The sequence below is a fragment of the Gambusia affinis genome, linkage group LG06 (genome assembly GCF_019740435.1).
Source record: "Gambusia affinis linkage group LG06, SWU_Gaff_1.0, whole genome shotgun sequence".
Taxonomy (NCBI): domain Eukaryota; kingdom Metazoa; phylum Chordata; class Actinopteri; order Cyprinodontiformes; family Poeciliidae; genus Gambusia; species Gambusia affinis.
In genome coordinates, this window is record NC_057873.1 from 1,728,556 (window position 1) to 1,748,922 (window position 20,367).

Genomic DNA, 20,367 nt, shown 5'->3' on the forward strand with positions numbered 1-20,367 from the left:
GCAAGATAAAGTGGCTGAAATGGACACAGATCAGGAATTAATATTTTTGCATTGTATTATACACCAACATGTGTTGTGCAAGTCAGTGCTAAAAATGAACCATGTTATTAATGTTGTTACTAACATAGTAAACTTCATCAGGGCACGGCCATTGAATCACAGACAGTTTGTCGGACTTTTGGAGGACCATGAGTCTGAGCATAGTGACATCAGCTACCACACACCTGTCAGATGGCTCAGCCTGGGCAAAGCGCTAAAAAGAGTTTGGGATCTGAAAACAGAGATTCGAGAGTTTTGTGAGATGAAAGGCAAAGACATCCCAGAGCTCTCAGATGAGGACTGGATGGCAGATTTTGCATTTGTTGTTGATGTGACCGCACTGATGAATGACCTGAATACCAAACTGCAAGGCAGGGGCCTTTTTGTTCATGAAATGCACACCCTGGTGAAGGCTTTCATGAAAAAGATGCTGTTTCTTTCAAGCCAACTGGAGAGCAACAATCTCACTCGTATGCAAACCCTGAAAGAAGTCACACCATCAGCCGATCACCTCCGCAGGTACTCATCCATGTTAGGAGCATTGCATTGTGAGTTTTCAAGGAGATTTGAAGATTTCAGAACAATCGAGGATGAAATGCACATGATTTCCTCTCCCTTTACCTGCAGTGTGGATAATGCACCCAGTGATGTTCAGCTGGAACTCATTGACCTGCAGTTTGATGCAGTACTGGCAGAGCTTTTAAATCAGGATCTCTGCTGGATTTCTACTCTTCTCTCAAGGAGGAGAACTTTCCAAACATGAAGAGACATGCTCAGAAGATGTTGGTTCTCTTTGGCTCTACTTACATATGTGAACAAACATTTTCAATGATAAAGTTCATGAAATCCAGGTACAGATCATCTCTCACTGAGGATCATCTGTCAGCTGTGCTTCGCATCTCAACCTCAGACATTCAACCTGATTTTGATGCACTCGTTAAAGCCCAGCAGAGACTAGATTTCTCTCACTGAACAAGAAAAAATAACTTAAAAATGTAAAAAGTTTTAAATGGTTGAGTTTTGCATGATTTTAATTGTATTGTGGTTATTTTTATTTGCATGTTTAGCGTGTTTTTATGATGCCGTTTTAGTGATTAATTGCCTTTCCCATTGTTTTGTGAAATTCGCTTGAATAAATTACATTTTTTGGAAGGCAACCTCATGTTTTCATTGCTTAATTATAACATATACTCTTACCAGCTTGTCAAAACAATGCTATTTACTGCTTTTTACAAAGAAGTACAGTTAATATTATGCAGAATTGAGATCAGCCTTTTGGCCGGCCCTCCACAATATTTTCTGTTTCTCACGTGGCCCCATGGAAAAAATAATTGCCCACCCCTGATCTAGAGGAACTCAGATGGGATCAGATCCTGACATGGAAACCACAGCAAGGCAGGAAAACCACAAACTGTGAATCCAGTCCCGTATCTGGACAAAAGGCCTGTTAGTCATCAGATACCCAGCTAGCATTAGCCTGGCTAACACAGGACACAGAAACCACTGGTAATAAGAGGTCGGTTCTTTATCCCTGTGCCGACAGATTCAGGACTTCATTAACCCTTCAAACTCATTTAGAGTCAAACATTTCTCTGGATGAGCTGCTTCTTCATTTACTGTCTGATTTACTAGATTTCTCCAAGATGGCTCAAACTGTCCTGAACCAACCTGTAATGTCTGGTATTTAATTTGCTCCAGGACTTTATCTAGACCAGTGGTCCTCCAGATCCACCGCCCTGCAGGTTTTAGGTGTTTCCTGGCTCCAGTTCAGGTGTTAGATTCAGCTAACTGGAATTAGCCAAATCAGGTGTATTAAAGCAGGGAAACATCTGAAACATGCAGGGCAGTGAGAAGAAACATGTCCAAAGTTTGAACAGAAGTTGAAGGACCAGGAAACAAACTGGCCTAACTTTCATTTTGATGTTGTTTGTTGATGTTTGAGTGATGCTTCGTGAGCCGCCCAGCCAGTTGGGCCTTCATAGAGAAAGACGTTTAGGAAAATATTCCAATACTTTGAAAACTTTCACATATTGTTGCAGTTCCTCTTCGCCCGCCGCCCTCCAGCTGTTTCCTTAAATCAAAACATCGACAAACGTTGTCAGATGTGACAGAAAAGCTGCTGAAGAATCTGAACTGGCAGCTTCTGATCGTTACACACAGCAGAGATTTACCTCATTTCCATTTAGGGCCAGGGTTTTACCGCTGTGACATGGGAAAAATTATTACCAAATTATTAAAGAGATTCAAAGTTTGCCTCTGAAAATGTTGCTTTATTAATGTTCATGTTAATTTTAAGGTACATCTTAAGAAATAATCATTTCAAACCGTATTTATGTTGCCATGAAGGTTGAGTGTTTTTTCATTCATTCCTAGTTTTCCTTTCACTGTCCTGCATACTGTATGTGTTATTTTATTACACTTTATTATATAACATTGTTAAAATAAACAACCAAAACACAAGTTAACACGACTACAGATGAATATTTATTTAATATTCAGGTTCACAAAGCTTTAAAATCAGCTTAAAAACTTGAAGCACGTTTTCTACAATGAAAGAAGAGAGTTTTACAAGCCAGACGTATTTTTCCCAGTTTTAACCCGTATACAAGCGGGTTAAAAAATGGCTGACAGGTGACAAAGTACAGAGATAAAACAATACGCAGGACAGCAGGGAGTCTGCTCAAGTCAAACCTGCTCTGCAGAATCTCAAAGAAAGAGCCAAAGGAGAAGTTCAGGACCGACGCCAGGTGAGGCAAGCAGGTGCTGACGGCTTTCTGACGCGTCTGTTTGGATCCAGAAAAACAAACTTTCAGGATCTTCAGGTAGGTGTAGAGGATGAGCGCGGCGAGGCTGAGGAGCACAGAGAAGGTGTAGACCAGTCCGTAGACGTTACTGACCGTCGCTCCGCTGCACAGCAGCTTTGTCACATTATAATTCACACAGAAAACTCTGTTGATTACGTTTCCACACAACCCAGAGGACAAGTTCAGGGAAATCATCACAATTATGTTCAGCAGAGGAATGAACCAAGAAAACACAACCAGCCTGCGGACGTTGCTCATCTGCATCTGTGTGCTGTAGTGCAGAGGGTGGCAGATGGCCAGATATCGGTCATAAGACATGACGGCTAGGTTATAAAACTCAACGTTCGCATACATGTAGAGACAGAAGATCTGCATGAAGCAGAGAGGAACAGAAACGATGTGAACGTCAGAGAGGATCTGGACCAGCAGGAAGGGAAACAATGATGAGCTGCCGTACAGTTGGTTCACAAACAGGCTGCAGAGGAACAGGAACATGGGTTCATGTAGGCTCCGGTTCACACAGATCACCGCGATCAGCAGGACGTTGGAAACAATAATGAACATATAAACACACATGATAACCAGGAAAACCACGTACTTAAACAGACCGATGTCAAAGTAGGCGCTCAGAGTGAAATATGAGACCTGGGAAACGTTCATCCTTCAGAACACAATCAGATCTATGAGATAAAGACTGCAGGTAAAATTATTAGAACCGTGAAAACAGATCTTTTGTAAATGCAGAGATGTTTTCCATTCCTCCTCCGTTCCAGTGAATGTTACGTCCTTCAACTGGTTTCCTGCAGCAGCTTCAGACTGCGGCTGCAGGTTCTGCTCTGCTGCTTTTAAGAGCTTCAGTTTGTAGTAAAACACACACTCTGCTACACACCTGCTCTGATTGACAACAAGGAGAGGCAATGAGGCAACATTTCAGAGATTATTACAGCAGTCAAAAAGCATCCAGAAAGTTTGGATGAATTTCTAGCCAAGTTCATCCAACATGTTAGCCTAGGCTAACTCCCAACGTGTTAGCATGGGCTAACATCTAACTTCTAAATTGTGTTTGGACGTTTGTGGAAAAGGTAACAACTTCATCAAAGTTTGTCCTAGACAGAGAAACGATCGTTGCTCAGATGGGATTTGAACCAATTCTTCTACACTAACTTTACATTTTGGAGGAGATGGAGGTTCACTCTATCCCCACTGATCCTCAAGTTTTTTGGTTGTTTTTATGTAATTCACATTCTTAATTGATTTTAATCCACAAATAATGCCAAAGAATTTCCAATGGAAAACCTGTCTTTAGTTTTATCTATAGACTTTAAATGAATGTGTTATTGTTTACCTTCTTTCTCAAAAACTTGTGAAGAGTTTCCTCTGCTTAAGTTTTTAATGAATCAATGTGATTAAAGATAAATGCCTGGAGGAGACATTAGTCCTCTGATCCTGGAAATGTTCTTCAGGTGACATAAGGCCGACATTGTAATTGTCTTTATGTGGCTCTGTATGTTTAGGTCTGAGTCAAGATTTTGGGTCTTTTGATTAAAAAGTAAAAACTCTTTGTATTTTCCCCCCCTAAAAAAGTTCATTTTTATTTAATGTTTTCTAAGGATGTTATTTATTTATGTTTTATCTCTTTTTATTAGGAGAAATAAATGTTTTTTAGGCTCTGTTTGCACTTTTAGATGTATTCTGTTCTCAGGTTGTTGTTTTATAAAATAGCTGGTTCTTCATTAAAAAGTGCAGATTTACAGAGAGGCTGTGAACATAACAAGACCATGAAAGACAAAAGTTTGACTTTTGTTTGGACCTTTAACTGGGAGGAAATGTTAGTAACTGGAAACTGGATGAGTTTAACTGAAAACTCCTGGTTTAGATGGAGACGTTCTGATGTCTGGTGACAATTAAATTAATGAAATATTCCTTGAAAAACGGTTTGATTTAATTTTTCTGTTAATTTCAAGTTTGTTTTGTTGTTTTCTTTAACAAAAATGTTTTCTCAGACTGCGGGTCCGGTCTGGACCCAGGAGGACAAACTGGGTCCTCCTGAAGCCGCCCTGTGGGGCCCCTGAAGGCCCCTGGGGGACGACAGAGTGTCCTCTCTTGCTGCTAATTGTCCTGTTGGTGTCCAAAGCGCCGCAGGGCAGCATCCTCTGGGATCTCTCAGGGCCAACAGCCCTGCTGGGGCTCATTAGGGCGAGATGACACAGTAAACATGATGCAATCACACCAGTGACCTCTGACTGAGACCCAGCAGCTCAGAGTGGAAAGATCTGATGTTTAATGTGCCAGAAAAGTTACAACCTCAGCAGAAACTCTGACCGTGTCCAAATGGAAAGAACACTTTGGTTTTCAAACAGCTTCAATCATTGGGTGATCGCAAATCTCAATTAATCCAAAGATTCATGAAAATATAAAAACATTCACTGCTTCCTTCTCTAAGGCTGTTTCCACCTGATGGTCCAGTCGGCCCGGTTCTACTGGAACCAGAACCATCTGCTCCACCTGCAGCTGCTGTGGTTCTGAGTCCAACCAACCTGTTCCCCTCCTGGCCTGTGGGGGCGCTGCACCAACAACCACTGAAGGAAACCACACAAAAACCTCTGAAGACACTGAGAGCAACTTCCTTCTTCACCAGATGGAAACAAGATGGAGGCGTCAGATTTTAGTGTTGGAGGATTTCTCTTTAGTGTTTGGCTGAAGACCAGGAGACATTTCTGCTGCTAGCGCTAGGCTAGCATGTTAGCTTTGGTTGGATTTACCCAGAATGCCCTGTGCTGTAGTCCACTTCCTGTCTTTGGAACGTTCTCTGGTCCGCTTGCCGTTCACATATCAAACCAAACCCAAACAGAGGTTTGGAGGACCAGAGGTCAGAGGTTGATTAGTGTTCACACCAAAACGGACCAGAGTTTGTAAAACTGGACTGCAGTTGGATTACACTGGATTATGAATGATGCACCGTAATTTAGCTACATTGGGCCTTTTTCCCGTTGGGTTGGTGCAGAAAGAGCTGAACACTGAACAGTTTTTTTGTTCCTCTGAAATAAAAAGAAAACTGTTCTGGATTCGAGCCCTGAGGGCATGTTGGTGAGTTAGTAGGTTCTGCCTGGACCTTTGACCCGTTTTGTCCCACTTCCTCTCAAACATGAATATTAGATGAACTGCCGAAACCCACAAATGATTTCTACATTTCACACTGCAGTAAACATAAATCTTCCATTTCCTGCAGTTATCTTCACGTCTCCATTAAAATGTGTTCTGTCATTGTGCACAACGAAGTTTATTAGCTGCTGTAATATCAGATTTAGGATATTTCCCCAGTGGCTTTGGACAGAATCTGTTTTCTGTTTTCTACAAACTCTGAGCAGCTATGACAAAGAGAAGTCCTGAGATGACACAACATCTGGTCCAGTAGAGCTGAATAAATATCCATCCATCTTCTGGCAAAATAACAAGAGTTTAGTAATGAATCCAAGATAATACAGCAGGAAAGACCTGACCTGTTTAAACAGGGTAGGTGATGACTGAACAGGAAGCAGGTTGTAGATCTGAAGTGGAACAGCCAGTAACTAGACAAAAACTAAACCACGACTAAAAACTGGTCCTATGAGCTGAATACAGACAAAAACCACACAGAGGAATCGGACTGAACATGAAAAACAAAGAATGAACATTAATAAAAAGAAGCAAAATACAAGATTATGATGGGATTACTAATCAAACAACTTTGTTGCTTAGTAACACTAAAATTATTTAAAAAAAATTGATTTACAATAAAACTGGAAATGTCAAAATTCCAAAACTTATTTTTAAGGTTTTTTTCTTCTAGCACAATTATGTAAAGATAATAGATAATTGTATTAAAGTGCATCTCAACAATGATAGTTGAGATGCATTTTTAAAGTTTTATGTTTTGTCAGGCCTTTCTCACTCACACAGACAGAAGCCTAAACCACTGTGGGTTAATTCAGAGCGACTTCCTTCGACTCAGAGTTTGTTAAGCCGGCTTTCTGAAAGCGCCCCCTGCTGCTTAAAATGAGAACTGCAGTAAATGTACAACATCTGACATGCAAACAGATGTTTTCAGAGCTTGTGATGGTTTAAACTTATCGCAGTTAAACCATCCAGGTCACTTTAAAGTTTCAGATTTTGTGATAAAGAACAGGAAAAAGACAGAAAAATCATCTTCCTACTGGCTTCAGTCTGATTTCAGTTAATTTGACACAAGAAGAGAATCAAGCAAATGGAAATAAGGAAAAATCCTAAGATGTCATTGGTTAACAATGAACACATTACAATGTCCACTTATTGTTCTTTGTTTTTTACAATCTGAGGTGAAACAAAGCTCTGGGGCGTTTCCAGCCTCCAGCAGCTTCAGACTGAAGGTATAAAGACGAAGCGTCGGCGGTTCAGCCAACAAATCGTCTCTCTGGTCCAACAACCTGCAGGTTTCCGTCTGCAGCTCTTCCTGTTCGACTCCACCTGCTGAAGGTTTCCATCTCTAACTTTGGCTCTGGTTGTTGATGCAATGATTCAGGATCCTAATTACATGACTCTGATGCTTTCTTTAACTTTTAACAGGAAACATTTAATAGTGCCAATTTGTATCTTGTGACTGATGTTTAATATTTGCTCTCAGAAAAAGGATTCCTCACAGTGAAGTCTTCTCTTTCTGCTGTCTGAACGTCTCTTTATTTTCCTCTTCTTCCAGATTGATGGACGTTCTCAGCAGGTGTTTGGTTTGATTTTTTAACTTCTCTTTGACAAAGAAAGTTTAAGGAATTAGTTTATAATTCATGCCTGAAACACACAGAGACAATCTCTCTGTTTATGAACTAATCTCATGGTATAAATGTTGTGTAAGTTTGGTGCTGCTGAGGCTTCAGTTCCCTTATTTCAGGCTCTGCTGCTGATACTGAGTCATTTTCCTGCACTGGTTGCTTTAAGATCACATTTCATCATTTTTCTGTGAGATGTTTGTACCTCATCTTCACCAGGATTTCTTTCTTTCAGGGTTTCTTCTGCAGTTTCATTCTGAAGAACCAACAGAGGAATTTTATTGTTTCTCTGCTGGTTCTGTCTCACATAAAGCCATCGTGCAGAAACAGCAGAAAGCTCTGCAGTTTCTCTGATGCTGTTTGTTAAAGGAGGATTCTGTAATTGTTTATCTAACAAACTGACAAAATCCCTCATTTAGTTCAACTTTAGATCAAGTTTCCTTTCCCTTCGGACGGCGCTATTAATATGTTCATGATTGGAAAATGGTTTCCAGAGCTGTTATTGCAGGACAGCTAAAATGTCGGTTATTCATTTTACATGGAAAAAACCTGAAAACACAAGCAGCCTAAGAAGGGAGGCCCAGACTCCATGCAGCTCCACTGGGTTAATCCCAAGGCATCCAGCCGTGAAACATCGTCCCTCCAGCGTATCCTGGTTCTTCCCCGGGGTCTCCTCCCGGTGGATCCCCTCACCAGGAGGCATCCTGACCAGAGTCACCTCAACTGGCTCCTGTCGACATAAAGGAGCAGCAGCTCTACTCTGAGTCCCTCCTGGATGACCGAGATTCTCCCTCGAAGGGAGAGCCCAGACACCCAATGGAGGAAAGTCATTTCAGCCGCTTGTTTCCGCAACCTCCTTCTTTTGATCATGACCCAAAGTTCGTGACCTTAGTTAAAGGTAGGATCATAGATCAAACAGGGACATGCAGGGACCCAACAGCCTGTATCAAAGGGCCTGCTACCCCATACTGCCAGAGAACCCCCAAAGGGCTGCCGGTTGTAGAGCCTGACCCAGAGTCCCCTGGCTCAACTTCCTCCATGGAAGGCATGTTGGTGGGATTGAGGAGGTCTTCAAAGTGTTCTGCCCACCGGCCCACAACGTCCCGAGTCGAGTTCAGCAGCACAATATAAACAGTGTTGGTGATGTACCGCTTCCCCTGCCTGAGACACCGGATGGTGGACCAGAATCGCCTTGAAGCCGTGCAGAAGTGTTTCTCCATGGCCTCTCCAAACTCCCGTGCCCAAGTTTTTACCTCAGTGGCCACCTGATCCGTTTGTCACTACCAGCCCTGGCTCCAGACTGGGCCCTGGTGACCCGCGTTTATACGAGGGAACACTGACTCCAAAGGTTTAATTCGTCATAAGGGGTCTTCCATCTTCGTACTTTATGATTACGACCAAACACATAGTATATTCCGACCTGAGATACATTAATGTATGTTGATTTTTCCTGCACAATTATTCTGTGTTTCCTTTTGTAATTTTGTATCTTTAGGTTGGGAAACAAACATGTTTTTGTCATCTCTGCTTTGTTTCCCATTTTGTTGCAGATTGGCTGAATGAAAGCTTTGAACGATGCAGAACGTCTCTTCACAGCAGCACTTTATCCTGAACGGTTTTGCAGAACTGGGCGACCTGAGGCCGGTCCTCTTCGTCCCGTTCCTCCTCATGTTCATCGTGGCTCTGCTGGCCAACTCCCTGCTGGTTTATGTTGTTGTTTCTCAGAGGAGCCTTCATCAGCCAATGAGCATCCTCATCGCCGGCAAGGCTTGTGTTGAACTCTGTCTGCCGGTGTTCTTTGTTCCCAACATGTTGCTCAGCTTCCTGTTTGACTGGAAGGGAATCTCTCTGATTGGCTGCCTGGTTCAGATGCACTTCATTCACTTCTTTGGAACATTTCAAACCACCTTCCTGGTGTGGATGGCTCTGGATCGATACTTTGCCATTTGTTCGCCACTCCACTACCATGAACTGATGGCGCTGCAGAGATTCCTGAAGTTTATCGTCCCGATGGTTGTCAGAAACATGCTCCTCATCTCTCTGTTTGTGAGTTTGGCAGGAAGGCTGTCGTTCTGCAGGAATGTGATGAACCACTGTTTCTGTGAGCACATGGCCTTGGTGGAGCTGGCCTGTGGATCCACCGCCATCAACAACCTGGCTGGACTGATGGCTATTTTCTTCATTCCTGTTTTTGACTTCTTTGTCATCGCTGCTTCTTACATTGCAATATTCAGCTCTGTGTTGAGATCCAGCAGCTCCGGTGTGAAAGCACTGCACACCTGCATCACTCACATCATGGTCCTCACCTTCAGTCTGACCTTGGCTCTCATTGCTTTCCTGTCATATCGAGTTAAAAGCGGACTTCCTGAAGCCGTCCGGGTTTTTTTCAGTACCATGTACCTGTTGTTCCCGGCGTGCTTCAACCCGATCATTTATGGCGTCAGAACCACTGAGATCAGGCAGCACATTCTGAACACACTGACGCACTGGAAACACTTCGTCCAGGTCCTTCCCTACCATTAGAAACCACTTCCACCTCCAGTTGTCCCAAAATAATAAACATCCTCTGAGCTCACACTCCTGGAACTGCCTCAGAGCTAAAATGAAAAATAAATCTCATCCATCGGATCAGACTGGATGTCTAACGAAACGAACCTAAACGATACAACCTGGCCGGTATTGAACCGAGACGTCACCTCATTTCCACCAGCTGCTCCAAAGAAAAGTCACCAAGCAGTTGGAGACGACATCATCTTTGATGCTGGTACCAAAGACTAATCAGTCAGCTCTATTAACACATCCCATCATGTCTCCAACTGGAAACCACTGAAAAATGTTTGACTCTACAACAGACACCTGGTGTCCAAACATCAAGCAGCTTTCTCCCAAAGGGACCCAGAAACCAAAATGTTTGCCCAAAGATCTTATTGTAGGTAAAAGGAATCTACTGTTTTGGAGAGAAAGAAGGTTCTCTGCTTTGAGTAACACTGAGAAAATAATCCCACTAACCTCTGATCAGCCGAACATTGAGAATCTAGTCATACACACTGGAGCTAAAGGCCAAACAAAAATCACAAGTTCTGAAAAATCTCTGCCAGCTCAGTGACCTTCATTGACTACCACAATGTCATTTGGGAGTGTCGTCATCGTTTCAGACAGAATAGAGTCGTTCTGAACCCCTTATCCCTCCGACCTGGAAAATACAACGGGTTTTAGTCAAACCCATTTTTCCATTATAGGGTTAGGATTAGGGGTTTTGAAAATGATTGAAATGATTTTTCACTGCTAATCTTTTGATCGCTGTTATTGTCAGGCCTTAGACACAGAACAACAATGAGATCACTGTAAACTCTGCAGAAGGACAGAGGCAGCATGCAGAGACTCACTGTTCCCAAACAAACTGATTCAAACTTCAAGGTTTCAGACGGAAACTAAGCTGGTGTGGGCTCCACTCCAACCGATCCTCCAGCATCTCCTGCTGCCTGTCGGTTTGTCCTGGAGGCCGATAGGCAGCCGGGACGGCTCATCTGACGTTTCATCACCCGGACTGTTGTTTCTTACCTTTAGAGAGAAAATGGATCATCAGTTTTCTCCAGGTACTTTTCTCCTGAGCGCCCAAAAACATGTTGGGTGAAACCTGAAAGTATAGACAGGAAGTTATCTCCCAGCCCGTGTGGAGGAGGAAGAGTCGATATGATGGCAGGTTTCTGCTGAGTCGTCTGTAAAAATGGACTAATTTTACTAAGTGAGTCGATGTTGATTGTTCTTTGAAAGTTAACAGAGGAATGATCAGACGGCGACATCAGTTACAGAGACACTGGAAACATTCAGGCCCTCAGTGATATCAGAGTGTTGGCTGACATGTTGAGTCAAACCAACATTATCGAGAACATCTCAGAGTTTTTGCTCCTCTGCCTTCAGGATTGTCAACATGGATGTTGAAATCTTCCACAGTTATGAAACAATCATAATCAGTGCTTGTAGAAGCTCATTAAAGTCGATGGAGAAATGTTCCACACATTTTGGTTTTACGTGAAGTTGATGTCAGAGCTTGTTTGTATCTTTCACCTCGATTAAATGCCGACGTATCGCAGCAGCGCCGTCTCCTCCGTTCTGTTTTCCATTAGAAAATGTCATGAGGAGGCGCTGGTTTAATTAGTACAGGTGAATATTTACTGTCATCCAAACATGTTTCTGTCAGGAACAGAACATCAATGTTCTGTTGAGTGATGAAATCATTAGCTAATAATCATTTTGCTGATATTGATCTTCTGTTTATCAGCAGCAGTTTAAGTGACTCGGTTCCCAATAGTTCATAAATCTGAGCTGTGATTTCAGACCACTGTGTTTAGTTTTTCTGTTTTTCGTTAGTTTTCTGTTCGTGGTCCGGTCAGGTGCTGTCCCGTGTCGTACTGCCGGGGGACCAGATGCATTCTGGGAGAAGACGGGCGTAGACGCCGGGGTCAGAGGTCACTGAGAGGAATCAGAGCCAGGTGGGTTAATGACGTTAAGTCCGATGTGTAGACGCTCCAGCTTCTCCAGAATGCCGCTGCAAGAGTCCTGACTAAAACAAAAAGAGATCAGCATATCAGTCCAGTTCTAAGATCCCTGCACTGGCTACCCATTACTCAAAGAATAGACTTTAAAATCTCCTTAATGGTTTATAAAGTACTTCATAATAGAAACCCAGCCTACATTTCTGATCTTCTCCAATCATATATACCACTCAGACCTTTAAGATCATCACAATCAAACTTTCTAACTATTCCAAGAGTCAGAACCAAACATGGTGAAGCAGCTTTTAGTTTTTATGCTCCAACACTCTGGAATAAACTTCCTGCTCACTGTAAGACTGCCCCTACCTTGAGTTTATTTAAAACAAGGTTAAAAACCTTCTTATTTGACATTGCCTATTCTTAGATGTTTGTTTTTAACTATATTCAAACTGTAATATTTTATTTTGTACATTTTTAATCTGCTTGGGCTTTAATTTACTTTCTTTTTATTATCTTCTTGTTGTTTTTAACTTGTTTTGTACAAGCACTTTGAATTGTCCTTGGCTGAAAGGTGCTATATAAATAAAGTTGCCTTGCCAAGTTGCCTTGCTAAAAAGAGGAGCTGCTAGCAGAACCAGGTCCTTCATTTTATCATTGAAATTAAGAAACTGAATATAATTTTAGAGAAATGAAAGACGGTCTTCGCTTTGGGAGTTGGTGACAGAATCGTCCATCCACTTATTATCATTTTAAACTCAGAAAATAACTGAGTAGAAATGAAACATACCTTTCACACATTACACAATCCTGTAGTAAACATGATTTATCCGATGCTGTGAAAGTCTAATGTTTACTGTTCATTTGCTGAAAGCATAAAATTATCACATCAATAAAGTCTTGAAAACATCAGTTCAATCTGTGTGTAATTAATCTTTATTAAGTTTTAATGAATTCTTCACTAAAATATTAAACCTTTCATACTTATTGTAAACAAATGAATATGACTGAGTCTGTTTCTGGTTCATCCAGGAGAAACAACCTACAACACAGATCAGATGAACTTCAATGCAGTTATGATGCATTATTTCATTTATTTACTTAAGACCAGAAACAAAACATTTACAGACATGAAGGTTTATCAGGTCTCTGTGATCAACGGCTTATTACAGAGCAGCTGCTTACAGGCGTTTCTTATTTTTGTCAGGTTCATTCCATACATGATGGGATTGAGAAGAGACTGAAGAATCACAAAGTACAGCGACATGATGATCCGCAGGCCGCTGGGTATGGAGACCATGTCGAATCTGCTCTGAAGGCTTTCAAACAAACAGCCGAAGGAGAAGTTGAGGAGTGAAGCCAGGTGAGGCACGCAGGTGTTGACGGCCTTCTGCCTCGTCTGTTTGGAGCCAGACAGAACGACTCCCAGGATTTGTGAGTAGGAATAAAGGATGGGCAGCAGCGGCACCAGAACTGTGATTATGGTACCAAACAGCCCGTAAATGTTGTTCACGCTGGTGTCAGAACACGCCAAGTTCACAACCAGGTAGTTGCGGCAAATCGTGCTGTTCAACACGTTTCCACACAGAGTCAGACGGACGGTCAGCAGTAAAGTGATGAGAAACTTCACAAAGGAGTACAGCCAGGTCAGAATAATCACAACTGCCACTTTATGAAGCGTCATTACGGCGCGATACTGGAGAGGACAGCAGATAGCCAGGTATCGGTCATAAGACATGAGGGCTAAATTACAAAACTCAGTATTTACATAAGAGTAAAGACAGAAGATCTGCAGGAAGCAGAGCGGAGCTGAAACCGTGTGAAGGTCAGAGAGGATCTGGACCAGCAGGAAGGGAAACAAGCCTGAGCTGCCGTACAGTTCGTTCACAAACAGGCTGCAGAGGAGCAGGAACATGGGTTCATGTAGGCTCCGCTTCACACAGATCACCGCGATCAGCAGGACGTTGACTGCAACAATTATCAAGTATAATACCGCAGTTATCAGGAAGCACAAGTACCGCCATCTTCCTACATCCACAAACGCTCCGAGAATGAAATAAATCACAGCTGAAGAAGTGGAGTTCAGCATCCTCATTCAGAGAGAAAGCAACAAAAAGAAGCTGATTAATTAGAAGTGTAATTATGTCCTTTGCATAATGAGAGCAAACACATTTAACTTCTTACAAATTCTGTAAAGCTGGAAAAAGAGTAAGTTAAAAACTAAGTAACTCAGTATGAACTGAACTCCAGTTTTTACTCGTTCAGTAAATGAGGAGCGGTCCAGGTGAGCTGAACCTCAGTCTGACTGTTGGCTGCTGTGACGCCTGCAGCCTTTTGTTTCCTCTCACAATGAATGAATATCAGACCAGTGCCATGTTGCTCTCTGATTGCCTGGTTGCATTTATTCCCAGAGCAACGCAACATTGTGGGATGAAACCATTTTATGTTTCTGTAACTTTAATAAAGGAAAGACAATTTTCTCCGTAGCACGTTTAAGACAATTCGATGTCTAATTTATTCTGTGTGCTGGTGCATTAGAGCCATTTTAGATATAAAAAAGGGAAGAGTAAATTTCCACCAAAAATTCTGCTATTAATCTCAGAAATTTTCTGGAAAGAAATTATGGAAATTAACTGGTTATTTTGTAGCAGCAATAGTATTGCTGCTGTTTGTATGTTTTTTTCCTGATTAAATATGTTTTGATATTCTCCTGATGTCATCATTAAAATTTCTAACTCCAGTGGTGAGAAATGTGGATTTCAGGCTTATTTGTTCCCCCTGTTGCCATGGCGAATCGCTCCATTGATCAGGTCTTAACTCAGGTTGACTCAGAGTTGACTTACCTGGTTGATATTGTGAAACTGAAGATCCCGAGTATCGCAGAGCTGCGTGGGTTAATTCAGAGCGACTTCCTTCGACTCAGAGTTTGTTAAGCCGGCTTTCTGAAAGCGCCCCCTGCTGTTTAAAATGAGAACTGCAGAAAATGTACAACATCTGACATGCAAACAGATGTTTTCAGAGCTTGTGATGGTTTAAACTTATCGCTGTTTAACCATCCAGGTCACTTTAAAGTTTCAGATTTTGTGATAAAGAACAGAAAAAAGACAGAGAGAAATCATCTTCCTACTGGCTTCAGTCTGATTTCAGTTAATTTGACACAAGAAGAGAATCAAGCAAATGGAAATAAGGAAAAATCCTAAGATGTCATTGGTTAACAATGAACACATTACAATGTCCACTTATTGTTCTTTGTTTTTTACAATCTGAGGTGAAACAAAGCTCTGGGGCGTTTCCAGCCTCCAGCAGCTTCAGACTGAAGGTATAAAGACGAAGCGTCGGCGGTTCAGCCAACAAATCGTCTCTCTGGTCCAACAACCTGCAGGTTTCCGTCTGCAGCTCTTCCTGTTCGACTCCACCTGCTGAAGGTTTCCATCTCTAACTTTGGCTCTGGTTGTTGATGCAATGATTCAGGATCCTAATTACATGACTCTGATGCTTTCTTTAACTTTTAACAGGAAACATTTAATAGTGCCAATTTGTATCTTGTGACTGATGTTTAATATTTTCTCTCAGAAAAAGGATTCCTCACAGTGAAGTCTTCTCTTTCTGCTGTCTGAACGTCTCTTTATTTTCCTCTTCTTCCAGATTGATGGACGTTCTCAGCAGGTGTTTGGTTTGATTTATTAACTTCTCTTTAACAAAGAAAGTTTAAGGAATTGGTTCCTGACCAGAGTCACCTCAACTGGCTCCTGTCGACATAAAGGAGCAGCAGCTCTACTCTGAGTCCCTCCTGGATGACCGAGATTCTCCCTCGAAGGGAGAGCCCAGACACCCAATGGAGGAAAGTCATTTCAGCCGCTTGTTTCCGCAACCACCTTCTTTTGATCATGACCCAAAGTTCGTGACCATAGTTAAAGGTAGGATCATAGATCAAACAGGGACATGCAGGGACCCAACAGCCTGTATCAAAGGGCCTGCTACCCCATACTGCCAGAGAACCCCCAAAGGGCTGCCAGTTGTAGAGCCTGACCCAGAGTCCCCTGGCTCAACTTCCTCCATTGTGTCCAAAAGTGGCTATGCAGCGTATGCAACGCATGGGGGCGCTGGACTAGAGGGGGCGCAAAAACGATGTGGGAAATTTTTTTTCCAGTCAGCATTTTATGTACTTCATAGCTGTTTATGTATGAAATGATCAATAACAGAGGAACAGCAATGATTAGGCGCCCCTCCCCTCCTGCTAGCCGCTCTCCCCTCCCATACAAATAGTTTGGGCAGCGGCCTTTCCAGAACGCCCGAGGTGCGTTTTGTTTTTCTTAATGCTTCGACAACAGGGAGCTAAAGATGAGGCGCAGAAAAAACTCCGGGGCACAAAACGGAAGAGGGGGAAGGATACTTCTTTTCAAAGTGGTTGAAAGACAGAAGGTAAGTAATGTCAGTGTATCAACAAGAGAGTTGTAAATATTCAGGTTAGCTTAAGCTAGGCTACTATGACAGCTGGTTGTTGTCCAATACGGGACACGATTTATTACTATAATTATATAATTATTGCTATAAATATCTGACAGACTCACCTATCACACACATATCAACAATAAGTGTAATAATAATGACCAAAATAAAACACGGGAAATATTAGGGTCAGCTAAATTGTCGTTGCGGGACCTAAATAGGACCCCACGAACTAACTGTTGTCATGGTTACCTAGAGACGGACACTACGCAGCCGCAGTGAGCTGCTATCAATCAGTGTCTTTTTAAAATGTCCAGCCAATAAAACACCGTCCTTAAAGTAAAACCTCTGGCAGAAATACAGACGGTAGTGGGAAGACAAGGCTAAACAATCAGAGTGAAGTTTAATAGAGGCATTAAAATAAATGTGTTGGTGACATTCAGTGGCACCCAGTGGGTTTGATATCAGACAGAATGGATCAGGACAGGAACCGCAGAACCCAAAGAACCAGATATCAGTCTCTTCATCACTCAGTCATTTTCTGAAACCGAAAAATAATATAAATGACAATTTAAAGAACAAATTTACAAATAGATTAATAAATAAATTAATAAATATTGTTTAGAAAAACCGTTTATTTTTTCAACATTAAAAACGTTGATATCTTTTATAAATTCAGTATTTTGTGGTCAATATTATTTCACCATTTTATTAATGTGGGTTGCCAGTTTGGATCAGGCTTCCTATCCAGCTGTAAGAATGATAGAAAACATGCTAACAAAAAGCCTCAGACCTGCAGCTCATAGGAGGTTCTGGACAGATTATTACTGCAGTTATCAGGAAAAGTACCGGCATCATGTAAAAACTCATTTTGGAAGCTTGCTTTGACTGCTATTTTCTGAAAACTAAAAAAATACATAAAAGTAATAAAGTAGATACATGAGAATGAAGGTATTCTGACTCAGTGTCTGATATAACAACACATAATAATCTGGCCAAACAAAAATCAGAAATCCTGAGAAGTAACTTCCAGCATCTTATAAGAACGACTGAAAATGAAGGTTTTGATCAGGGGACCAGTAGAGAGAATTACAGCAGACTGCAGTGATTAGTAAAAGGTTTATTGAAGGAACCTCTGGTGGGCTTCATCGAACACAGAACCACGTGATCATGGAGCAGAAATGACCCTCCTGGATTCATCAATGTCAGCAAACGTTTCTCATGTCCAGAGAAACCGTCCCATCTGGACCACCAAGATTCTTTCCTGCCCTTTAAACTCCACTTTTCAGTCCAGAAAATTTTTGTTTAAACTTTGAAACTGCTGCTAGGAGTAAATTGTGATGTCAGTGAAGTGGGAGGGGCTTCAGTCAGACGTCTACCTGTGGTGTTCAGGTGAATAAAGGCTGAAGCTCTGCTGCAGTTTGCACAGTGCTGTTAATCTGCTTCAGTGCATTTAGAGAAGTTAATGAGGGATTTAACGTAACTGAACTGGTTCTCTCACATGTTGGATGTTTTTTCTTCACTGCTTTGCGTTGGGATGTTTTGACTGAATGTGTTTTCAGTTTAGCAGAAATCCTCTAAAACCATAAAAACCAGTGAAAATGCAGGTAAACTCAGAGTTTCACCACTGATTGGTCTGAACTGAAGTGATTCTGTTTGATCGACTGAAACTGATTTTCCTAAAGTTGGTTTGATTCAAGCTGCTGAACAAAGCAAACAGTTTGTTTTTCTGTCCATGCAGAAGCTGATTCTAAACCACTGAAATCTGTTTTCTGTTTGTTTACCACTGAGACACGTGTTGGGTTTCCTCTGAAACTGTTGCCATCTCTTGGACATGAATGAGAAAGTTCACATTGTGTTTGTCCTCAACGGTCTGAACGACTCGCTGACCAACCGTCAGATCTACTTTGGTCTCACGCTGACGTCGTACCTCTTCACCGTCTTTGTGAACCTCACCCTCATCCTCACTGTGTGTCTGGATAAAACCCTCCACCAGCCGATGTACGTCTTCTTGTGCAACCTGTGCTTCACTGGGATCTGCGGAGCGTCCAGCTTCTACCTGAAGCTGCTCAGCGACCTTCTGGCTGACGCTCATGTCATCACGTACACCGGCTGCTTGACTCAGATGTTAATCTCTTACACTTATATCTTCTGCCAGCTCAACAGTCTGACCATCATGGCCTACGACCGCTACCTGGCCATCTGCCAGCCGCTGCGTTACTGGGCTCTGATGACTGGCCAGAAGGTGGCGCTGCTGTTGCTGCTCACCTGGTGTCTGTCACTAGTGGAAACAGCCGTGGGCATCGCTCTGATCGCCATGCTGCCTCTCTGCAGTCACCACATCCCCAGAATTTTGTGCACCAGCTGGGAGGTGGTGAAGCTGTCCTGCTCCGACACCTCAGCCAACAATCTGTACGGCATCATGTTAATGACCCTGCACCTGGTGCAGGTCATAGTGATCCTAGTGTCGTATGTCCAACTGGTCCGATCCGCCGCTCGCTCTCAGGAACACCGGAAAAGGTTTGCTCAGACTTGCCTGCCCCACCTGCTCTCTCTGCTCGTCTTCTACGCCTCACTGCTGTTTGATTCTCTGTACTCTCGTTTCGGCTCCTTGCCGGCGCTGCAGAACGCTCTGGCTGCAGAGCTTCTGGTGGTGCCGCCCATCGTCAACCCCGTCATCTACGGCATGAACCTGAAGCAGATCAGGACCCGAATCAGCCTCTGGATCAGCTTCAGACCACAGAACCTTCATAGAGGTTTCTTAAAATAAAATCACAAAACAACAGTAAATAACTGTAGGCCGTTATCAACGGGCTCCGGGTCCCACTCAGGACACTGGTTCCTCCTCACAGGTTCCCATCAGGATGTCGGAATATTTAATACATTTTCAACAGTTTATTAAAATGTCAAACTTTAACTAAAATCTCCCAGAAATATTTCCAGACCAGCAGGACTGTATGTAAACATGAACTGTGATTTCAGCATGTTTTATGATGCAGGCTTGATTTAAAAAAATCAAATACAATCACAATAGAAACCCCTAAAAATATTCTGTGAAAACTCGTTCTTTACCTGGTGTACTATGAAGAAGTATGTAGAGTTCATGTTTTTTAATAAAAACAGTTTAAACAATGATGGCAGTAAATACCCAAATTATAAATATTCATATTTAATCAAAATTTCATAAAAGAATTGCACAAAATATTGACATATTTAATTGTTTACCAGAGGAAAAATATGAGCATAAATGTAACATTTCAATTAAAAAAATTAATTACCATCATTTTCAACAGTTTCTACCCAAATTTATATATTTTAAATGTCATACATCATTAAAAATTAAATGATTATAACATTCACTGCTGTTTGTTGCATTTTCTGAGAAAATAAACCAGATTTTATTCAGAGTTCTGTAGAAGAAACTTTGAAATTTTAGTTTTAACTTAAAGATATTGTTTAAAACAACAAACAATTAGATTCTTTTAATTTAAATCATTAAATTGTAATTTTGGATAATTGATTCTTAATTTGACCAAAGATTCATAAACATGACTCTTAAATAAAGAAGTTTTCTCTTTTGCTTATGAAACGGTTTTTATGAACACATTGTGAAGTTTTATAACCACCAACAATTTACTACGTTTCATTATTGTTTCCATACTGATCAGATCATTTTATACTTTAGTCTTTACATGTTTCTGTCAGGAATACACACAAATTCTGCTTTACTCAAAAAGTAATTTGGTCCAATTTCCAAACTCCTCTTCATTAAGTCTAGTTTATTTAATATTTAATTTATACTGA

General features: G+C 41.7%; 4 protein-coding genes across 6 annotated transcripts in view; 2 read left to right on the top strand and 2 right to left on the bottom strand.

The window, feature by feature from the left end:
* The window catches only part of LOC122832779 (olfactory receptor 52K1-like), a 47,768-nt gene extending 34,314 nt beyond the window's left edge, over window positions 1–13,454 (top strand). For both annotated transcript variants that reach the window (XM_044119872.1, XM_044119873.1), the window contains exons 2-3: window positions 9,172–12,114; window positions 13,322–13,454. In XM_044119872.1, coding sequence (XP_043975807.1) covers window positions 9,197–10,144 — 948 coding nt within the window. In that variant the 5' untranslated portion in view covers window positions 9,172–9,196 and the 3' untranslated portion in view covers window positions 10,145–12,114; window positions 13,322–13,454. The remainder of the gene's footprint in view (window positions 1–9,171; window positions 12,115–13,321) is intronic.
* Window positions 2,496–4,647, bottom strand: LOC122832788 (olfactory receptor 10A3-like). Its single transcript, XM_044119881.1, has 2 exons — window positions 4,631–4,647; window positions 2,496–3,504 (listed from the first exon to the last, which is right to left on the bottom strand). Exon 2 carries the CDS (start codon window positions 3,501–3,503, stop codon window positions 2,562–2,564), a length of 942 nt encoding a protein of 313 aa, XP_043975816.1. The 5' UTR covers window position 3,504; window positions 4,631–4,647; the 3' UTR covers window positions 2,496–2,561.
* On the bottom strand, window positions 12,012–16,758 carry LOC122833024 (olfactory receptor 10A6-like). Its single transcript, XM_044120318.1, has 2 exons — window positions 13,285–16,758; window positions 12,012–12,094 (listed from the first exon to the last, which is right to left on the bottom strand). The coding sequence occupies exons 1-2, from the start codon at window positions 14,207–14,209 to the stop codon at window positions 12,012–12,014; spliced, it is 1,008 nt and encodes a 335-aa protein (XP_043976253.1). The 5' UTR covers window positions 14,210–16,758.
* Window positions 16,759–17,290: 532 nt separating this feature from the next.
* On the top strand, window positions 17,291–20,352 carry LOC122832790 (olfactory receptor 7A10-like). 2 transcript variants are annotated; one of them, XM_044119886.1, is made up of 2 exons: window positions 17,291–19,083; window positions 19,190–20,352. In XM_044119886.1, exons 1-2 carry the CDS (start codon window positions 18,398–18,400, stop codon window positions 19,251–19,253), a joined length of 750 nt encoding a protein of 249 aa, XP_043975821.1. In that variant the 5' UTR covers window positions 17,291–18,397; the 3' UTR covers window positions 19,254–20,352. The 2 variants fall into 2 exon arrangements, with proteins under 2 accessions (XP_043975821.1, XP_043975819.1); XM_044119884.1 differs by having other exon boundaries at window positions 17,291–20,352.
* Window positions 20,353–20,367: the final 15 nt, after the last annotated feature.

Bases quoted from the DNA above. Each gene is read 5' to 3' on its own strand.
- LOC122832790 (XM_044119884.1), top strand. From the start codon at position 18,398: ATGAATGAGAAAGTTCACATTGTGTTTGTCCTCAACGGTCTGAACGAC.
- LOC122833024 (XM_044120318.1), bottom strand. From the start codon at position 14,209: ATGAGGATGCTGAACTCCACTTCTTCAGCTGTGATTTATTTCATTCTC. The intron at 12,095-13,284 runs GTAATAAGCCGT...GATTCCTCTCAG, and splicing joins CGCCTGTAAGCAGCTGCTCT to TGACCTCTGACCCCGGCGTC.
- LOC122832788 (XM_044119881.1), bottom strand. From the start codon at position 3,503: ATGAACGTTTCCCAGGTCTCATATTTCACTCTGAGCGCCTACTTTGAC.